Source organism: Scyliorhinus canicula, chromosome 5, assembly GCF_902713615.1.
Source record: "Scyliorhinus canicula chromosome 5, sScyCan1.1, whole genome shotgun sequence".
NCBI classification, from domain to species: domain Eukaryota; kingdom Metazoa; phylum Chordata; class Chondrichthyes; order Carcharhiniformes; family Scyliorhinidae; genus Scyliorhinus; species Scyliorhinus canicula.
The window spans coordinates 187962620-187984344 of NC_052150.1; the positions used below are offsets into that span (position 1 = coordinate 187962620).

The window sequence follows — 21725 nt, forward strand, 5'->3', positions numbered from 1 at the left end:
CTAGTTGTAATTTTTAAAATTTTATTGTGATATGGATATTATTTTGACCATCTGAGCTGTTTCCTCAATGTAGAATTGCAAAGTAAGCCAATAATTAATGTTGCAGTTGTACTATTGTAATGCAATTTGGTTATTTAAAAGCACATAACAAAGGCGATTGTGTTCCTGAAGGAGGAGAAACAAGAGACGAGTTCTGGAGGAGTGCCCAATACTGATGATCAGAATGATTCAGATTCTATGCCACCACGCAAGAAAATTAAAAAGACAGAAAATGGAATGTATGCCTGTGATTTGTGTGATAAAATATTTCAGAAAAGCAGCTCTCTTCTTAGACACAAGTATGAGCATACAGGTAAGAAAAATTACTCGTGTATTTTTGGATAATTTTTTTAAAAAGTGCTTTTATTCGATACCAAAAATGAGAAGCTACCACATGGAATGGCAACCCTCCTGCCCCTACACCCGTCCCTTCCTTTTGATGGAGAAAGCATTATGTTCAGCAGCAGCAGCCCCCCCCCCCCCCCCCCCCCCCCCCCCAAATCGCCCTTGGTAGCCACGCCCCCATTCTTAGCACCAGCTCCGGTGCCAATATCTTAGCGTCTACACTCAGTAGAGATATCGGCCTGTACTCGCACTCCACTGAGTCCTTATTCTTTTTTTAACAGCGACAGGATGGTGGCATGTCCCCTCATTTGGCAAAACCTCCTGACCATCACGTTCTCGAACATCCCCACCAGATTATCCTTAAATGTCTTATAGAATTCCACCGGGAACCTATCCAGCCCTGTTGCGTTCCCCGTCTGCATCCTTCCAATCCCCACCTTCACCTCTTGTACCCCTCACCGACCCCTCCAGTCCCACCCTGTCCACTTCACCCAACATTAGGCACGCTAACTTCCCCAAAAACTCCCTCATCTCCAGCTCATCCTCTGCAGTTCCAACATGTATTCAACGGACAGCATGGCAGCATTGTGGATAGCACAATTGCTTCACAGCTCCAGGGTCCCAGGTTCGATTCCGGCTTGGGTCACTGTCTGTGTGGAGTCTGCACATCCTCCCCGTGTGTGCGTGGGTTTCCTCCGGGTGCTCCTGTTTCCTCCCACAGTCCAAAGATGTGCAGGTTAGGTGGATTGGCCATGATAAATTGCCCTTTGTGTCCAAAATTGCCCTTAGGTGTTGGGTGGGGTTACTGGGTTATGGGGATAGGGTGGAGGTGTTGACCTTGGGTAGGGTGCTCTTTCCAAGAGCCGGTGCAGACTCGATGGGCCGAATGGCCTCCTTCTGCACTCTAAATTCTATGATAATCTATGTATACAGGTCTCTGTAGAACTCCTCAGACACCTTATTGATCCGCTCCAATGCCACCACCAGCTTGCCCTTCCTATCCCTCACCCGAACTATCTCCCTCTCCGTAGCTTGCTTCCGGTGCTGACCTGCCAACATATGAAGCTGGTGTAATTTAACTGCACAAAAACTGGATCTATATTTCTTACCTTGTAAACAGATGCTACTCTTTATGCTGTGCTGCATACTTAGTACATTAATCATGTACCTTGCATAAGAACATAACAGAATCAGGAGTAGGCCATTTTTTCCTTCAGGTCTGCTCCACCATTCAGTAAGATCAGAGAGCAAAGAAAAGTACAGCACAGGAACAGAGGCCTTTCGGCCCTTCAAGCCTGTACCGACAATGCTGCCCTTCTAACATAAAAGCTTCTGCACTTCCAGGGTCCATATCCCTCTATTCCCTTCCTATTCATGTATTTGTCAAAATGCCCCATAAATGTCAATATCGCACCTGCTTCCACCACCACCTCTGGCAGCGAGTTCCAGGCACCCACTACCCTCCTGTGCAAAAAAAAACTTCCTTCGCACATCTCCTCTAAACTTTGCCCCTTGCACCTTAAATCTATGTCCTCTGGTATTTGATTCTTGCATCCCGGGAAAAAGCTTCTTGCATAGATCCATAGAAGATAGGAGCAGGAGGAGGCCTTTTGGCCCTTCGAGCCCACCATTCATCACAATCATGGCTGATCATCCAACTCAATAGCCTAATCCTGCTTTCTCCCCATAGCCTTTGATCCCATTCTCCCCAAGTGCTATATCCAGCTGCCTCTTGAATATATTCAAAGTTTTAACATCAACTACTTCCTGTGGTAATGAATTCCACAGGCTCACCACTCTTTATGCGAAGAAATGTCTCCTTATCTCTGTCCGAAATAGTTTTCCCTGAATCCTCAGACTGTGATGCCTGATTCTGGACACACCCATCATTGGTAACATCCTCCCTGCATTTACCCTGTCTAGTCCTGTTAGAATTTTATAAGTCTTGATGAGATCACCCCTCATTCTTCTGAACTCCAGCGAGAACAATCCCAACCTAGTCAATCTCTCCTCATATATGAAAGTCCCACCAATCCTGGAATCAGTCTGGTAAACCTTCGCTGCGTTCCCTCGAGAGCAAGAACATCCTTCCTCAGAGAAGGAGACCAAAACTGCACACAATACTCCAAGTGTGGCCTCACCAAGGCCCTGTACAATTACAGCAACACATCCCTGCTTCTATACTGGAAACCTCTTGCAATGAAGGCCAACATACCATTAGCCTTCTTTACCGCCTGCTGCACCTGCATGCTTACCTTCAGCGAATGGTGCACAAGGACACCCAGGTCCCTCTGCACACTCCCCTCTCCCAATTTACAGCCATTCAGGTAGTAATCTGCATTCCTGCTTTTGCTTCCAAAATGAATAAACTCACACTTATCCAAATTATACTGCATCTGCCATTGGTTTGCCCACTCGCCCAACCTGTCCAGATCTTGCTGTAGGATCCCTGCATCCTCGTCACAATTCACCCTTCCACCTAATTTGGTATCATCTGCAAACTTTTACGATGTAACATTTTGTGTTCTCATCCAAATCATTAATATATATTGTGAAGAGCTGGGGTTCCAGCACAGATCCCTGTGGTACCCCATTGGTTACTGCCTGCCAATTTGAAAAGGACCTATTAATCCCTACTTTCTGTTTCCTCTCAACTGTTTCCCCCCCCACCCCCCCCCCGTCAACTGTACTGGTTACCTCTTCAAAGAATTCAAACAGATTTTCCTTTCATAAATCCATGCTGACTCTGACTGATCCTGCCACTTCTTTCTAAATGTTTCGCTATAAAGTCCTGAATAATGGATACCGATGTTAGGCTTACTGGTCTATAATTCCCTGCTTTCTCTCTACCCCCCTTTTTGAATATCGGGATCATGTGAGCTACCCTCCAATCTGCAGGGACAGTTCCAGAGTCTATAGAATCCCAGAAGATGACCACCAATGCATTCACTATTTCCAGAGTCACCTCCTTAAGCACTCTGGGATGCAGATTCTCAGTCCCCGGGGATTTATCCGCCTTCAATTCCATCAGTTTTCCCAGCACCATTTCTCTACTAATGTTGATCTCCCTCAGTTCTTCCCTCTTACTAAACCTTTCATTCTCCAACATTTCTGGGATCTGATTTGTGTCCTCATTTGTGAAGACAGAACCAAAGTATGGATTCAATTGCTCAGCCATTTCTTTATCCCTTATTATGCATTCCCCTGTTTCTGTCTGTAGTGAGCCTACATTTCTCTATACCCATCTCTTTCTCTTCACATATCTGTAGAAACTCATAGTGTCAGTCTGTATTTTCCCTGCAAGCTTCCTTTCGTACTGTACTTTCCTCTTCTTAATCCTTCTTTACTAAATTCTAAACTGCTCCCAATCCTCAGACTATTATTTCTCTTGGCCAATCTGTATGCTTCTTCCTTGTATCGGATACTATTTCTAATTTCCTTTGTACGCCATGGATTGGCCCTCTTGTCCCCTTTGCTTTTGTGCCAGATAGGAATGAACAGTTGCTGTAGTTCCTCCATGCATTTCTTGAGTGTTTGCCATTGTCTATCCACGGTCATCCCTTTAAGTAACTCTCCCCAATCTATCAAGGCCAACTCCGCCTCATATCCTCATAGTTCCCTTTTATCATGTTATGGTCGCTCATCCCCAAGGGGTCTCGTACTGCGATTCCCTTCTCATTCAACAGTACCCAGTCTAAGATGGCCTGCTCTCTAGTTGGTTCCTCCACATATTGGTCAAGAAAACCATCTGTTATACACTCCAGGAATTCCTCCTCTACGACATTGTGGCTAATTTGATTTGCCCAATCTATGTAAAGATTAAAATCACCCATGATCACCGATATTCCCTTATTACATGCATCTCTAATTTCTTGTTTAATGCCATTCCCAACCTCACCACTGCAGTTTGGGGGTCTATATATGACACCCACTAATTTTTTTTGTCCCTTGGTATTTCTCAACTCTACCCATACAGATTCCACATTGTCAGAGCTAATATCCTTTCTCACTATTGTGTTAATTTCCTCTTTAACCAGCAGTGCCACGCCACCACCCTTTTATGCCTGTCCTTCCTAAATACTGAGAACCCAGGGATATTCAATTCCCTTCCCTGTTCACCCTGCAGCCATGTCTCCATAATCCCAATTATATCACCCATTTATATCTATCTGCGCGATTAGTTCATCCACTTTATTGCAAATGGTCCGTGCATCAAGGCACAGAGCCTTTATGTTTGTCTTTTTCACAACACTACTGCCCTGTTTGAATGTTGTCCTTGGTTTCTCCACCTATCACTTTTTAAAAATTAACTTTTCTACCTTTTACTTTTGTCCTTGCTCCCTTTTTCTCTGACTCCTTGCGTAGCCCTCCCCCCCCTCCCCCCCCCAATATTAGTTTAAACCCTCCCCAACCGCTCCAGCAAATAGCCCCCTCGGACATCAGTTCCAGTCCTGCCTAGGTGTAACCCGTCCAGTTTGTACAGGTCCCAATGCACCAGGAATCTGAAACATTCCCCCTGATGCCATCTCTTCAGCCACGTATTCGTCCTATATATCCTGTCATTTCTGCTCTGACTAGCACGTATCACCGGTAGTAATCCTGAGATCGCTACCTTTGAGGTCCGATTTCTTAACTTCCTTCCTAGCTCCCTGTATTCTGCTTTTAGGACCTCATCCCTTTTTTTACCTATGTAATTTGTACTGATGTGTACAACGACCACTGACTGTTCATCCTCCCCCTCCAGAATGTCCTGTACCCGCTCTGTGACATCCTTGACCCTAGCACCAGGGAGGCAACATACCATCTTGGAGTCTTGTTTGCGGCCACAGAAACGCCTGTCTATTCTCCTTACAATTGAATCCTCTATAACTATTGCACTGTCACACTTATTACTCCTCCCCTCTGCAGCAGAACCAACCGTGGTGCCATGCGTTTGGCTGTTGCTGTTTTCCCTTGAGAGGCCATTCACCTCAACAGTATCCAAAGCTGTATATCTGTTCTGCAGGGGAATGGTCACAGGAGATTCCTGCACTACCTGCCTCGCTCTCTTCCTCTGTCTGGTGGTCACCCTTTCCCTTCCTGCCTGCAGAGCCTGAGCCTGCGATGTGACCACCTCGCTATACGTACTATCCACGATACTCTCCGACTCGCGGATACTCCACAGTGTCTCCAGCCGCCACTCCAGCTCTGAAACTCGAGCATCCAGGAGCTGTAACTGGAGACACTTCCTGCACACATGCTGACCCTGGGGACTGGACTGGATGTGTCCCCAGCCTGCCACATGGAGCGGGAGGAGCACACCACGCCATGGAGCTGTCCTGCCATGATTTATTCCTTTTTATATTAAACTTTTCAAATTAAAATTTAGAAAGATGTTTTTGTGTCAGATTAAATCCAATCCCTGTATACTATTTAATTGGATTTTTTTTCATAAACTGAGTATTTATTTATCCCTCCTGGTCTGACAACAAATTAAAAATAGTTATTTAATTGAAATTAAAATAGTTACTTAAATCAACATAAAAATTGTAATTTAAATCAACCCAAAATAGTTATTTTTATTAATGTTTTGCAGAATCTTTCAGAATAAAACAGTAGTAACAATAATACCAAAACAAACTAGAGTGAATATTAACATAGTGTAAAAAGAGAATATACAATAACAATTAAATAGACATTACCCCACACGACCCAGTCTTCCCACACCATCCCAATGAAGCACTCACCCCACCCTCCCCTCAGGATTGCTGCTGCTGCTGACATTTTAATTTTCCCCGAGAAAGTCGACGAACGGCTGCCACCTCAGAGAACCCGAGCATAGACCCTCTTAAGGCAAACTTTATTTTCTCGAGGCTGAGAAACCCAGCCATGTCGTTAACCCAAGTCTCTACATTCGGGGGCTTTGAGTCCCTCCACATTAATAAAATCCGCCTCCGGGCTACTAGGGAGGCAAAGGCCAAGGCGTCGGCCTCTTTCGCCCCCTGAACTCCCGGGTCTTCTGACACTCCAAAGATCGCTATCTCTGGACTCGGCACCACCCATGTGTTAAGCACCTTGGACATTGCCCTCGCGAACCCTTGCCAGAACTCTAAGCTCCGGGCATGACCAAAACATGTGGACATGGTTTGCAGGACTGCCCTTGCACCTCATACAACTGTCTTCTACCCCAAAAATCTTGCTCATTCTCGCTGCCGTCATGTGTGCCCGGTGGATCACCTTAAATTGAATTAGACTGAGCCTGGCACATGATGAGGAGGAATTAACCCTGCCCAGGACATCTGCCCACAGACCCGCTTCCCACTCCTCACCTAGCTCCTCCACCGGGTTTCCTCCGCCTCCTGTAGTTCCTGGTAGATATCCGACACCTTCCCCTCCCCCACCCAGGTGCCGGAGACCACCCTGTCCTGTATCCTCAGTGGCGGCAGCGTCGGAAAGGCCACTACCTGTTTTTTCAGGAAGGCTCGTACTTGCAGATATTAAAGGCGTTTCCTGGCAGCAGATTACATTTGTCCTCTAGCACCTTCAAACTTTCATAGAATTTACAGTGCAGAAGGAGGCCATTTGGCCCATCGAGTCTGCACCGGCTCTTGGAAAGAGCACCCTACCCCCTACCCAAGGTCAACACCTCTACTCTATCCCCATAACTCAGTAACCCCACCCAACACTAAGGGCAATTTTAGACACTAAGGGCAATTTTGGACACTAAGGGCAATTTAGCATGGCCAATCCACCTAACCTGCACATCTTTGGACTGTGGGAGGAAACCGGAGCACCCGGAGGAAACCCACGCACACACGGGGAGGATGTGCAGACTCCATACAGACAGTGACCCAAGCCGGAATCGAACCTGGGACCCTGGAGCTGTGAAGCGGTTGTGCTATCCACAATGCTACCGTGCTAAAAGCATTCAAATGGTCATTGGATAGGCATATGGACGATAAGGGAATAGTGTAGAGGGGTTTCACACGACGGCGCAACATCGAGGGCCGAAGGCCTGTACTGCGCTGTTATGTTCTATGTTCTTCCGTCTATGAACCGATCTCCCATCCTTCTAAACCAAAATAGTTATTTAAGTCAAATTTTCAAAATAGTCATTCAAATCAACTTAAAAATAGTAATCTACGTCGTCAAAACTAGTATTTAAATCAGTAGCTCTACAGATAGGGGCAGCAGGGTAGCATGGTGGTTAGCATAAATGCTTCACAGCTCCAGGGTCCCAGGTTCGATTCCCAGCTGGGTCACTGTCTGTGTGGAGTCTGCACGTCCTCCCCCTGTGTGCGTGGGTTTCCTCCGGGTGCTCCGGTTTCCTCCCACAGTCCAAAGATGTGCGAGTTAGGTGGATTGGCCATGCTAAATTGCCCGTAGTGTCCTAATAAAAGTAAGGTTAAGGGTTGGGTTACGGGTATAGGGTGGATACGTGGGTTTGAGTAGGGTGATCATGGCTCGGCGCAACATTGAGGGCCGAAGGGCCTGTTCTGTGCTGTACTGTTCTGTGTTCTATGTTCTATATTCAAATTTAGCCCAGTCTGCCTTTCAGCCAATCAGGTCACAGTCTCGTAAGACTTCAATTATTCTTTATTGAAGTGTAGCCCCCTCTCTCTCCGCTCTTTATTGAAGTCTCGCCTTATATCTATGCTCTTTATTGAAGTCTCGCCCTCTCTCCGCGCTCTTTATTGAAGTCTCGTCCTCTCTCTCTCCGCGCTCTTTATTGAAGTCTCGCCCCCTGTCTCCGCGATCTTTATTGAAGACTTGCCCTCGCCATCTCTCTCTCCGTGCTCTTTATTGAAGTCTCACCATCTCTCTCTCTCTCCATGCTCTATATTGAAGACTCGCCCTCTCTCCAAGCTCTTCATTGAAGTCTTGCCCTCTCACTCCGCGCTCTTTATTGAAGACTCGCCCTCGCCCTCTCTCCGCGCTCTTTATTGAAGTCTCGCCATCTCTCTCTCTCCGCGCTCTTTATTGAAGTCTCACCATCTCTCTCTCCACGCTCTTTACTGAAGTCTCGCCCTCCCTCTCTGCGCTCTTTATTTAAGTCTCGCTGTCTCTCTCTCTCTGCTCTTTATTGAGGTCTAGCCCTCTCACTCTCGCCACGCTTTTCATTGAATTCTCACCCTCTCTCTCCGCGTTCTTTATTGAAGTCTCGCCCTCTCTCTCCGCGCTCTATATTGAAGACTCGCCCTCTCCGTGCTCTTTATTGAAGTCTCGCCCTCTCCCCGCGCTCTTTATTGAGCTCTCGCCCTCTCTCTCCGCGCTCTATATTGAAGACTCGCCCTCTCCGTGCTCTTTATTGAAGTCTCGCCCTCTCTCCGCGCTCTTTATTGAGCTCTCGCCCTCTCTCTCCGCTTTTTATTGAAGTGTCGCCCTCTCTTTCTGCGCTCTATATTGAAGTCTCGCCCTCGCCCTCTCTCCGCGCTCTTTATTGAGCTCTTGCCCTCTTTCTGCGCTCTTTATTGAAGTCTCGCCCTCTCTTTCTGCGCTCTTTATTGAAGTCTCGCCCTCTCTTTCTGCGCTCTTTATTGAAGTCTCGCCCTCTCTCTCTGCGCTCTTTATTGAAGTGTCGCCCTCTCCGCTCTTCATTAACGTCCCACCCTCTCTCTCTCCGCACTCTTTACTGAAGTCTCGCCCTCGTCCTCTCTGCGCTCTTTATTGAAGTCTCGCCCTCTCTCTGCGCTCTTTCTTGAAGTCTTGCCCTCTCTCTCCACGCTCTTTATTGAAGATTGGCCCTCTCTCTCCACGTTCTTTATTGAACTCTCGCTGTCTTTCTCTCTCCACTCTTTACTGAAGTCTCGCCCTCTCTCTCTTCGCGCTCTTTATTGAGGTCTCGCCCTGTCCCTGTCTCTCCGCGCTCTTTTTTGACGTCTCGCCTTGTCTCTCTCTGCTCTTTAGTGAAGTCCCGCCCTCTATCCGCGCTCTATTGAAGTCTCGCCCTCTCCCTCCGCGCTCTTTATTGAAGTCCCGCCCTCTCTCTCTCTCCGCGCTGTTACTATCCACATTAAGGTAGACAAGTCCCCTAGGCCAGATGGAATATATTCCAGGTTACTTTGGGAGGCAAGAGAGGAAATTGCTGCGCCATAACAGATATATTTGCATTATGTTAAACTGCAGGCGAGGTCCCAGAGGACTTGAGAAAAGCTAATGTCGTCCCTTTGTTTAAGAAGGGAAGTAGGGATAGTCGAGATATTTATAGGCCGGTGATGTGACATCAGTGGTGGGGAACCTGTTCAGGACAGGAGTTATTTACATTTAGAAGCGAATGGACATGTTAGCGATAGGCAACATGGTTTGGTGCAGGAAAGGACATGCCGTACCAATTTGATAAGAGTTTTTTGAGGAGGTGACAAAATTCATTGATGAGGGAAAGGCTGTGGATGTCGTCCAAATGGACTTTAGTAAGGTATTTGACAAGGTCCCTCATGGCAGACTGGTACAAAAGGTAAAGTTGCTTGGGATTCGGGGTGTGCTAGCTAGATGGATAAAGAACTGGCTAGGCAACAGTAGACAGAGAGTAACAGTAGAAGGGAGTTTTTCAGAATGGAGATCTGTAACTAGTGGTGTTCCACAGGGATCAGTGCTGAGACCACCGTTGTTTGTAATCTATATGAATGATATGGGGGGAAATGTATGGTCTGATTAGCAAGTTTTCAGATGACACTAAGATAGGTGGAGTTGCAGATAGTGAAGGGGATTGTCAGAGAATACAGCAGAATGTAGTTAGATTGGCGTGTTGGGCAGAGAAATGGCAGATGGAGTTCAATCCGGACAAATGTGAGGTTTTGCATTTTGGAAGAGCAAATTCAGGTGTGAATTATACAGTAGATGTTGTCTGGTCTGAAGGGTGTTAGCTATGTGGAGAAGTTGAATAAACTTGGATTGTTTTTGTTGGAAAGACAGAGGCTGAGGGGAGACCTGATTGAGGTGTACAAAATTACGAGAGGTATGGACAGGGTGAATAGTCAAGCATTTTCCCAGGGTGAAAGACTCAATAACAAGGGGGCACAAGTTCAAGGCAAGAGGGGGAAAGTTTAGGAGAGATGTGCGGGAGAGGTTTTCCACGCAGTGGGTGTCTGGAACGTGTTGCTAGTGGAGGTGATGAAGGCAGGCATGACAACAAAGTTTAAAATGTATCTTGATACATGACACATGAACGGGCGGGGAATGGAGGAATACAGATTGTTTGGGCAATGCGCTGTCGGTCTAAATAACAAATCTAAATCAGCGCAGGCTTGGTGACCAAAGGGACTGTCCCAGTGCTGCAATGTTCTTTGTTCTTATTTCCAAGTCGGGGTGCTGAATGACTTGGAGGGAAACCACCAGGTAGGGTTCTTGTATTCTAGCCCTCTCAACATGAATGCTAACATTGCATTTGCCTTCCTAACTGCCAACTGAACCTGCATGTTAACCTAAAGTGAATCCTGAACTATGAATTTTAGAACCAAAAACTTAATGAGGAAAGAGAAAATATAACGGAATAAATTTAAAATTTTATCCAAGTATGTAAAAATGAAGAGATCCGTGAAAGTAAAAAAGTGGCATTTGAGGCAATCTGACTTCCGAAGCCTTTTCCCATAGCAGACCTTCGACCTCAACTCCACCTTCCTGCATTATTTCCATGTCCATTAATTTCCCAGTACCCAAAAATCTACCAACCCCTATCTTGAATGTACTTAAGTGGAGATTACAAAGATACACAACCATTTGGGTGATGTAATTTCTGCTATCTCACTCCTAAGTAGCCAACCCCACAGTTTGAGACGGTGATTCCATGTTCTAGATTAGCAGGTCAGGGGAAATGCCATGCACCACCACCCCCCACACAGGCCGGCCCAGACCCTTCCATGCCGAGGTCCCGCCGGTTGAGAACGCCGCCGGCGGGACTCGGGTTTTTTATGGTCCGAGAATCGGCGGGGGGGGGGGTGCGCATAGAGCGGCCCCCGACCGGCACCACGCCGGAGCCAATGGCGCCAAATCTCTGCTCTGCGGAGAATTGCGTGCTGGTGGCGTGGCACGATTTGCGCTTGTCGTCGCGGGGATTCTGCGGCCCGGCCCTGGGCTGAGAGAATCCCGCCCATCATTTCAGTATTTAACCTGTTGAACCTCTTGAAAAATTTATATGTTTCACTTCTCTTTCGTCCAGACTATTCAGTTTCCTCATAGGATATCCCCTTCATAAGTCTTTCTTAAGCAAGGAAACCAAAACTGTGTACAATACTCCAAGTATGGCCTCACCAGTGCCTTTTTCTGATTGTAGTAATACTTGTTTACTCCAATTTCTTTGTAACAAATACCATCTGCCACCCTAATCTTTCCCTGTACCTGCATGTTAACTTTATGATTCATGTACAAGGATACCCAAGTCCCTCTGAATACAAACATTTTGCAGTCTCTCAGCATTCAAAGAATATTCTAATTTTTTAAATTCCTACCAACATGGATAACTTCACGCCACCATATTGTATTTCATCTATCACATCCTTGCCCACTCATCCAACCTGCTTTTATCCCTCAACAAAAGCAAAATGTTACAAATGTTGGAAGTCTGAAATGAAAACAGAAAATGCTGGAAACACTCAGCGAGAAACAGAGGTACCATTTAGGATCCAAGGTCCTCCTGCACTCTGAATTTGCATCCTCCTCACCACTTACTGTCCCATTTTTTTCATTTGCGGAATGTGGATGCCGCTGGCTAGGCCAGCATTTATTGCCCATTCCTAATTGCCTGTCAGGGATGGTGGTGAACCCTGCAGTCCCCGAGGTGCACATAGACCCACAGTGCTGTTCGGGAGGGAGTTCCAGGATTTTCACCTTGGGACAGTATAGGGACGGCGATATATTTCCAAGTCAGGATGATGAGTGGCTTGGAGGAGGACTTCCAGGAGGGGGTGGCATAGTGGTATTGTCACGGGACTAGAATAACTCTCTGGGACCCCGGTTTGAACCCACCAAGGCAGATGGTGAAATTTGAATTCAATAAATAGCTGGAATTAAAAGTCTAATGATAACCATGAAACCATTGTCGATTGTTGTCAAAACCCATCTGGTTCACTAATGTCCTTTTAGGGAAGGAAATCAGCCATCCTTACCTGATCTGGCCTTCATGTGGCTCCAGTCCCACAGCAATGTGATTGACTTTTAACTACCACTCTGTTCAAGGGCAATTGGGGATGGGCAATAAATGATGGCCCAGCCAGTGATACCAATATGCCATGAATGAATTTTTTAAAAAGGTGGCGGTGTTCCCATATGTTGGGAATGTTTTTCCCTTTTAGATGATAGAGGTTGTGGGTTTGGAAGGTGCTGCGCCAGGAGCTTTGAGTTCCTGCAGTGCATCTTGTAGATGGTAAACACCTCTGCTACTGTTCATCAGTGGTGGAGGGAGTGCATGTTTTAGGAAGAGGGGAGTGATCAAGCTGATTGCTTTGTCCAAGATGGTGTCGAGCTTATTCGGTGTTGTTGGTGCTGCTCTCTTCCACGTTTTCCATCACACTCCTGACTTGTGTCTTTTGTCGTCCTACTAGTTGCAGGTGCAAAAAAACTTGATTCCTCCTCAAAAATTTGTGCTGACACTGCTTAATCATAATTAATACATAATTTACAACAAATACACATTATTTTAAGACGCAAAAACATGCACAGAAAAAAATGGTCCACAGGAAGATGCTTGTAATGTTGCCAAAAAGAGGAGCAAGCTTGAGATTTAGGGGGATTTTCGAATCAAGAAATTAATAAGGAAAGAGAAAATATAATGGAATAAATTGTAAATTTTTCTATAAGTATGTAAAAAGGAAGAGATCAGTGGAAGTAAAAAAAGTGGCATTTGAGGCAAAATCAAGTGAGATTATAATGGAGAATAAGTTACGGGCAGGGCATTCAATAAATCATTTGTATCTAATCTTCACTGTAGAAGACTGAATAATGGGGAACAAAGGATCTCGTAAGAACGAGGTACTTGAAGAAATAAATAGTACTGGAGCAACCATTGGGATTACGTAGTGACAAATCTCCCAGACAGGATGACCTGCATTCTCGGGTTTTACGATGTAGCTGCAGATTCCCAGCCTTGGCCTCTTTGTAATCTCCTAAATGGCTATTAGATGAAACCTGCTAATTTATATTTGTGCTATTCATCTAAATTGTTGCAAATGCTTCACATATTCAGTAACAGTGCCTCTAGCTCTTTCTCTAATGGTGCAAGTGCCCCATGAAGCACACACCCTGTCTCCCACACCATTCCTTCAGCCATGCATTTAATCTTCTAATCTGTTTTTCCCTATGTAAATTGGTGTGTGGCTCGGGCAACAGTCTGGAGAATTTACTTTTGAGATTCTGCTTTTTAATTTGGAACCTAACTCCTTAAACTCTTTCAACAATAAGCGCAGGTTATGTCTATGTCTTTGGCTCCCACATGGGCAATTACAACTGCCCCGCCTGCCCAAGTTCTTCTGTAGCCGTGGGAAATTACAGGCAAACCAGCCTTCGGAACTCAAGGTCATGGCTGTAGACAGCATTATCTGTTCTCTTGCTTAAACTGTCCCCAATCACTACTACGTTATTTTTACTGCCATATTCCTTTCACTCCCCCCACTTAATGGTATCCTGCGCCATGATGCTATGTTCACTTTTCCCATCCAACCTGCAGACCTTGCCAAGTACCTCTAACTTGTTTGTCAATGTCACGTGCGGAGATCTCCATTACATCCTAGATCACCATATCTACTTGACTGTCGCACCTTCCTGACTCTGATCATTGACCAACTCAAAGTTCTACTTAACCCAGGGGGTGTGACTGTCTTCTGGAAATAAGTGTCCAGCTAATTCTCCCCTTCTCTGCAACGCGGACTCCAGCTTAACAACTCTGCACCAAATTTCCTCAAGCTGCAGACGCTTACCACAGTTATGGATATTCAGGATCAAAATGCCCTCCTCAAATTCTCAGATGTCTACTGTGTATGTTTCCTTGGCTGCAGAAAAATACTTTACACTGTATTTCGGTACATGTGACAATAAAAATCAATACAAATCAAATCAGATGCGTACTAATTGCACATCACCTACCCTGATATGTCTACCTAACTTTATTTAGTTATTTACTTGATTGGTTAATTATTTTTAACTGAATCAAGTTAATAGTTTTCTAGTTTAAGTTACTAATTTAGTAAAGTTATAATCCATGAAACAGTCTGTCCATGGCCTTGATGGTGCAAATTGCTAATTTTCCTTTGGAAGGAGTGAGTTAAACATTTTTGCTACTGATTAAAACTAGATATATATTGTAGCATTCAATCTCTGAGCCTGGTGTTTTCAATCAAAAAAAACTATTAAAACCCTGCCAAGTTGAAGTTTTAGGTGTAGGGCTGGATTCTCAGATTTTGAAGCTATGTCCGGAGCATGTGTCTAGACTTACAATGAAAAAATCGGCGGCGCCCCTGCACCGATGCTCCGCCCGGTGCGGGGGGCTAGCAGCCTCGCCACGTAAAACTCCCGGCATTCCCGACAGAAACAGCCGGAGAATTTCCGGGTCCGTGGTCGTGCATGCGCAAGGTGACAACCTGCAGCGGTCGCACCATACAACAAGGTACCGGCCACACGTGCACGATAGTGCCCCCTGTAACCAGTGCCAGGGTCCCAGGTTCGATTCCCGGCTTGGGTCACTGTCTGTGTGGAGTCTGCACGTTCTCCCTGTGTCTGCGTGGGTTTCCTCTGGGTGCTCCGGTTTCGTTCCACAAGTCCCGAAAGACGTGCTGTTAGGTGAATTAGACATTCTGAATTCTCCCTCTGTGTACCCGAACAAGCACCGGAGTGTGGCGACTAGGGGCTTTTCACAGTAACTTTATTGCAGTGTTAATGTAAGCCTACTTGTGACAATAAAGATTATTTTTTAAAAATACAACCGCTGGACATCCTATGCTTTGCAGCCAATGAAGTATTTATTTTTGCACTTGGTGAGGTGGAATGCAAATGGATTGATTGGGGTGGTAATGCAAGATATTAAATTGATCACAATGCCTTAATGCCATTGCCCCCGCTACTATTTCATTTGTGGTAATGGAGGTGTTAGCCATCCCACCTGTGATATTATGTTAACAACTGGAAGATTAGCTTCCAGGCCCCTCGTCTTCAGTGTTACAAAGACCATCTAACATCACTGATCTGTGTCTGATTCAGTGCACCGGCTGCTGAAACTCTCCTCTGAGTTTGTCATATTCAGACTTGGCTATTTTTCATGCATTTCAAACTGGATTCCCAGCCTCCACTTTCTATACACCAACCTATACAAACCTCTGTTGTCTGTACCCTGCCCCATTCACGCATTACTCCTGTTTTTGTTCCTCTTTATTAAATGTCTCCAATTTGAAATTCTCATCCTCCACTGTGGCACAGTGGTTAGCACTGCTGCCTCACAGCACCAGGGACCCGGGTTCAATTCTGGCCTCGGATGACTGTGTGAAGTTAATACTTTCTCCCCGTGTCTGTGTGGGTTTCCTCCAGGTGCTCTGGTTTCCTCCCGCAGTCCAAGGATGTGCAGTTAGGTGGATTGGCCATGCAAAATTGCCCCTTAGTGTTCAAAATTTTTAAAATATGTTTTCCTGGATGTTAACACCACTGGCAAGCCAGCATTTGTTGCTCTTTCCTAATTTCCCTATTGGTGGTGGTGATTCACCAAATGCAAATTTCTTCTAACAATCATTGCAAAAACATAGACATTTAGAATTAATATAGAAAAGTTCTTCACTCAAAATACTAAGTAGTACAGGAATCACAATTTGTGTATCTTTGGACTTTTAAAATAACCTTAGCAATCGGACTTGGTGGAGGAGAGGGTTTGGGAGGGAAGAATAAAAAAACAGAATCCTTCAGTCGAGGTTCTACCACCAACCTCAGAATAGAAAATGCAAAAGCATGGCGTGCAGGAGTAATGTTTATAGAATTGCATTTTTATAACAGTTTTATATTGAAGTAATCAAACAGTTCAATTTAGCCTTGAGAGATCAATGCATTTTTTTTTTACTTTCACAAGCCTTGCTTATTTCCAATATGTTCATTTTGGACAGGTAAACGACCTCATCAATGTGGAATTTGCAAGAAAGCATTCAAACACAAACATCATTTGATCGAGCACACGCGACTGCACTCTGGGGAGAAACCCTATCAGTGCGATAAATGTGGCAAGCGTTTCTCGCATTCAGGCTCCTACTCTCAACACATGAACCACCGTTACTCATACTGCAAACGAGAAGCTGAAGAACGAGAGGGAACAGAGCAAGAGGAGACTGGGCCCGATTCACTGAACAACAGTGAGTATACGGACAACAGGACCTCTCCATCCCACCTGGATTCGGATGACAAGGACAGCACTGCAAGGGAAGATGAAAGTGAAAAGGAGGAGGAGGAAGAGAAGGAGAGTGATGAAATGCTGGATAACTGTGGAGAGGAAATGAGAGAGGAATCAGAAGATGAAGTGGAAGCAGAAGGAGAAGTAGACACCACAGACTTGATGAGTGATGTGGAACAGGAAAATACAGTAAATAGTCTGAAGGCTTTGGAAGTTAACTCAACAGAAAAAAATTAATGAATACTTGATCAGGAATATAAATTGGAGAAGAAATGTTCTGCAATTAGTATTGTACCATGTAAAAAAAAAAAAAAATTCCAGAAACACACACTATATTACTGTGTTTTCACTACTGTGTAGAAACCCCGGTGTGCCTGAACCTCAACAATTAACAATTTACCACATGAACTGTCGAGATATTAGGAATGATATTTGTATTAAAAATGCAAAAAAATTGCAAGCGATAAATTGCATAAACTGACTGTCTTGATTCTAAAGGCAAACCAACAGTTTTAAACGAATTTGCTACCAGTCATTCTGCATTATCTGTTAACCTGTGTTGCTCTTGATTTTGCAATTCATGTATCCCATTAACGTCAACACTGTACAGCTGGGAGAGATTTCTATGAAAATTTCTATTGCAAATGAAAGTATCAATTGTAGATTTATAGTACTACAGCTCTCTACTCCGTTGCTAAATCTTAGCGTTTTCATTGGGTTGAAAGGATGTGAAAATTTCTGCACTACAGAATTCCCTTTATAATTGTATCTAACATACTCTTAAGTATTATTGTCTACCTTCATCAGTATCGCACTAGAAGTTAGTTATTGATAACATTAGTTGACCTTATTTTAGAGTATAAGTTCATTTGAAGCATAATGTTAGCCTTAAAGCAGCTACTAGAAAAATAAAACTGAGACGGATGTGGTAAGACTTGTAGTTAGATGTATAGCGGTCTGTTGCCAAGTCTTCAAAATAAGAACTAACAGTATTAGTGTTGGAGAGAACAAAAGTCAGTGTTTTAGAGTGACGAGTGTTAAGTAGGTAAATGAGGATTATGGTATGGAGCTTTGTATCCCCCTGGCCTTATGCAAGACCTGTGTGCTGCAAGTGCCATTTACAAAACAGTATTATGGAAATGCGGCTGTAACCAGCCCTTAGCTTTGGTGCAAGTTATTAACAGTGTTAGCTGATTTTATTTCAGTATTATTTTAATTCAAATTATGATAACTTAGTTTCCTATGTTTGTGCAAATTTTGTACTGTATGTCCTTGAACCTGGCAGTATTAATACCCTACTTACTGACACGTGTACCTTTTAGTTTTAGAAAACTTTTATATTTATGTGTCTTATTTTTATATTTCTTTATTGTTATTTATTACACAATGTAGTGTATAATACTGTAGTTTGTATTAATACAATAATATATTTTAGTAAGAAAAATGATTTGGAAGGTTGATAAGAATTCAAAGCAGAAATACAATTGGTTCTCTTGCAATGAGATTTTGTTTAACAGTGTTATGTAACAATACTACTTGCCTTGGACTGTAGAATAGAGTATCAAATGGGAATGTATAAATTTTACATTCGGAATCCAGTTATTTGCCCTGCCTCACTTTTAATACGTTGGGCTACTGAATTTTAAATATAATGTTATACAGCATGGTATTTTTGCAGTTTTATTTGAGATTACTGTGTAACCATGAAACTGTATTACTATCCTCAATGAGCCAAATTACAAAGTCATGCGCAGTGTTGGGAACATTTTTTTTTGCTTTGTGCCAATTTGTTTTAGTATTCCTCTACATCTGATACAAACCAGAAGTTTTTTTTTTAATTGCCTAGTTTTTTTTAATTGCCTAGTTACATGATAGTCATTTTCTAGTTTTATACCAGATTCCCCATCTCACAATAAAATGCATCAGCAAACTGTTTGAAGTTGTGACTTCACTGCTGTGTATTAATTCTGTTCCAGAAATACTACAGACATCGTATTATGTGCATTATTCAAGATTTTGGCTAATTTGTAACTTTTGAAATCATGGGCTTGTGATTAGATTCTTGTACAAAGATATCCCAAATACATGTCATTTTTTTCAAATTACTGAATAATTTGCATGTTTCATGAAATCACCTTGCTGTTCATTAGAATGAATGTTCAAAATTCCCTGAACATATGTTAACAATATTTTAATCAGTAAATATTAATTGTGACTTGGTGCCATTTGTCTGTTAGGTTGGATTTTCCAGCAACCAATTGCTTTGTTACTAAAGTTTACTGGTGACTGTGGTTTGAAGCATATATGGATAGAATCCTTTTTTTTCTCCAGCAGACATAATAACTTGGGTGACAGGGTAAGTAGTCTACTTCCTTGTCTGTGCTACTGACGTTCTGAACTGGCCTGAACGCGTTTGGGGGAATAGTTCCTGTTCTCAGCACCACTCACTGATAAACATGAGATTTGGAATTCAGATTTCAGTTAATCCTTTTTTCCCTCTTAACTTTCATGAACTGCAATTTGTGCATTGTCAAAGTCAATAATAGCCTTGATATTGATGAAATTGGGTTAGTAGTGGTGTACCCCAAGAGTCAATATGAATCCACTCTTTTTTTTCTTGGTATACATGCTTGTTTTAAACTTGGGCAAGGGGAGTGCAGTCATTATGTTTGCGGATGGCAGAGGGTTTGGCAAATGAGGAGACTGAATAAGATTTTAAGTGGCCTATAGAGGTGAAATTGGCAGACAAGTGGCAGATGCAATTTAATGTGGCAAAGTGGAAGGTAATATTTTCAAAACAAAAATCAGAAATGGAAGTACACCTAAAATGCTGAGGGGTAGTGGATAATAATGAAACGTGGATCCATGTAGGCCTATGATCAAACAACCAACTAATGCCTCTGCTACATTGGGTGGTGGTTGGAGGAAAAGTTAGATGAGTCTCTTGCGGGTTGAGGAAGTTCCAATATGACACACCTGATAATTGAAGTTTGGAACCAACGCTTATATATGATTCTGTCGGTATAAACAAAGCTCACAGTCCCCTTGCCAGTTGTATCACCAACTCCTGCTAGGCTGAATGCCTTTGTGTAGTTTAGAGCTCAGTCAAGCATTCATAATGGGATTTCCTTGCACAACTGTGTTAACAAAGCTTTCAGAGCTGAATACATTAAAACCTTTGAAGTAGTATAACAGATGCCTTTCTGTTGAACTGCTTTAAAGGCTCAACAGATGGCTGGCCAGTCAAAATAGCTGTCATGTATCCCACTGCTTCGGAGGCTGAACAGATGGCTGACCTGACAATTAAAGAAAAGATCAACAGGATCCAATTGACACAATCGGAATCTCAATACTATTCGATGTTGAAGCGCACTTCATACAGTATAAAGTACTCAAATGCAAGCACAATGGTTAGCACTTTTGCTTCACAGCGCCAGGGTCACAGGTTCAATTCCCGCTTGGGTCACTGTGCGGAGTCTGCATGTTCTCCCCGTGTCTGAACATAGAACATAGAAAAATGCAGCACAGAACAGGCCCTTCAGCCCGCGATGTTGTGCCAAACTTTTGTCCTAGATTAAGAGCAATTAATCAACATCCCATCATTCTGCCGTAATCCATGTACCTATCCATTAGCCGCTTGAAGGTCTCTAATATTTCCGACTCAACTACTTCCACAGGCAGTGCATTCCATGCCCCCCCTATCTCTGGGTAAAGAACCTACCTCTGACATCCCCCCCTATATCTTCCACCATTCACCTTAAATCTATGTCCCCTTGTAATGGTTTGTTCTACCCGGGGAAAAAGTCTCTGACTGTCTATCTATTCCCCTGATCATCTTGTAAACCTCTATTGAGTTGCCCCTCATCCTTCTCCGCTCCAATGAGAAAAGGCCAAGCACCCTCAACCTTTCCTCGTATGACCTACTCTCCATTCCAGGCAACATCCTGGTAAATCCCCTTTGCACATTTTCCAAAGCTTCCACATCCTTCCTGAAATGAGGCGACCAGACCTGCACACAGTACTCCAAATGTGGCCGTACCAAGGTTTTGTACCGCTGCATCATCACCTCACGGCTCTTAAATTCAATCCTTATGCTAATGAACTCTAGCACACCATAGGCCTTCTTTACAGCTCTATCCACTTGAGTGGCAACTTGAGTCTGCATGGGTTTCTTCCAGGTGCTCCGGTTTCCTCCCACAAGTCCCGAAAGACGTGCTTGTTAGATGAATTGGACACTCTGAATTCTCCCTCAGTGTACCCGAACAGGTGCCGGAGTGTAGCGACTAGGGGCTTTTCACAGTAACCTCATTGCAGTGTTAATGTAAGCATACTTGTGACAATAATAAAGATTATTTTCAAAAGATTAACAATGCTGATAAATTTAACGGTCACTTATCTTTTAAAAATCAAGCCCTATCATCAAGAACTGCATCAAAACATACTTAAATGATCATACAGCATCTAATTATAATGTGAAGATGCCGATGTTATACTTGTCAAATATTTCCTAATTCAGGACGGGCTTCCCTAAGATTCCAACACCCCTGACATGGCATTAATCATGACGCCTTTTTAAGCCACAATCAATCCAATCCATGAAAATTGTGGGGTTGGGGGCTCGCCCTGAAATCACTGCTGGTGTCAGGTTTTCTGACTGGCATCATGACCCAGTGGAACTGGAAAAGACCACTGGCCCAACAATATATTTTCTTCATTTCTATCTCTGTCCACATTATCTGGAAACTGACTCAATTGTCTATTGAACCCATTTACAAATAAACTTTACAACAATTCTACCCAATTTGCTATTTAATCCTAATCTTTAAATTGTCAGTTAGCATTTGTACCAAATGCCAGTGTAAACAGTTTTTGGATAAATTTTAGCATTACTGTTCATAATATTATGAACATGTGTTAAGGGACGCTTGACGTTTATTTTTTGAGTGAGAATTGGTCCACCTTCTTGAACCTTAACTTGCAATTAGGACATCTAAGACTTAAATCTCAAATT

The 21725-nt window shown here is 43.7% G+C and overlaps 1 protein-coding gene across 2 annotated transcripts in view; it reads left to right on the plus strand.

The window, feature by feature from the left end:
- Nucleotides 1-18819, plus strand: part of zeb1b (zinc finger E-box binding homeobox 1b) — a 224630-nt gene extending 205811 nt beyond the window's left edge. For both annotated transcript variants that reach the window (XM_038798259.1, XM_038798260.1), the window contains exons 8-9: nucleotides 142-352; nucleotides 16434-18819. In XM_038798259.1, coding sequence (XP_038654187.1) covers nucleotides 142-352; nucleotides 16434-16951 — 729 coding nt within the window. In that variant the 3' untranslated portion in view covers nucleotides 16952-18819. The remainder of the gene's footprint in view (nucleotides 1-141; nucleotides 353-16433) is intronic.
- Nucleotides 18820-21725: the final 2906 nt, after the last annotated feature.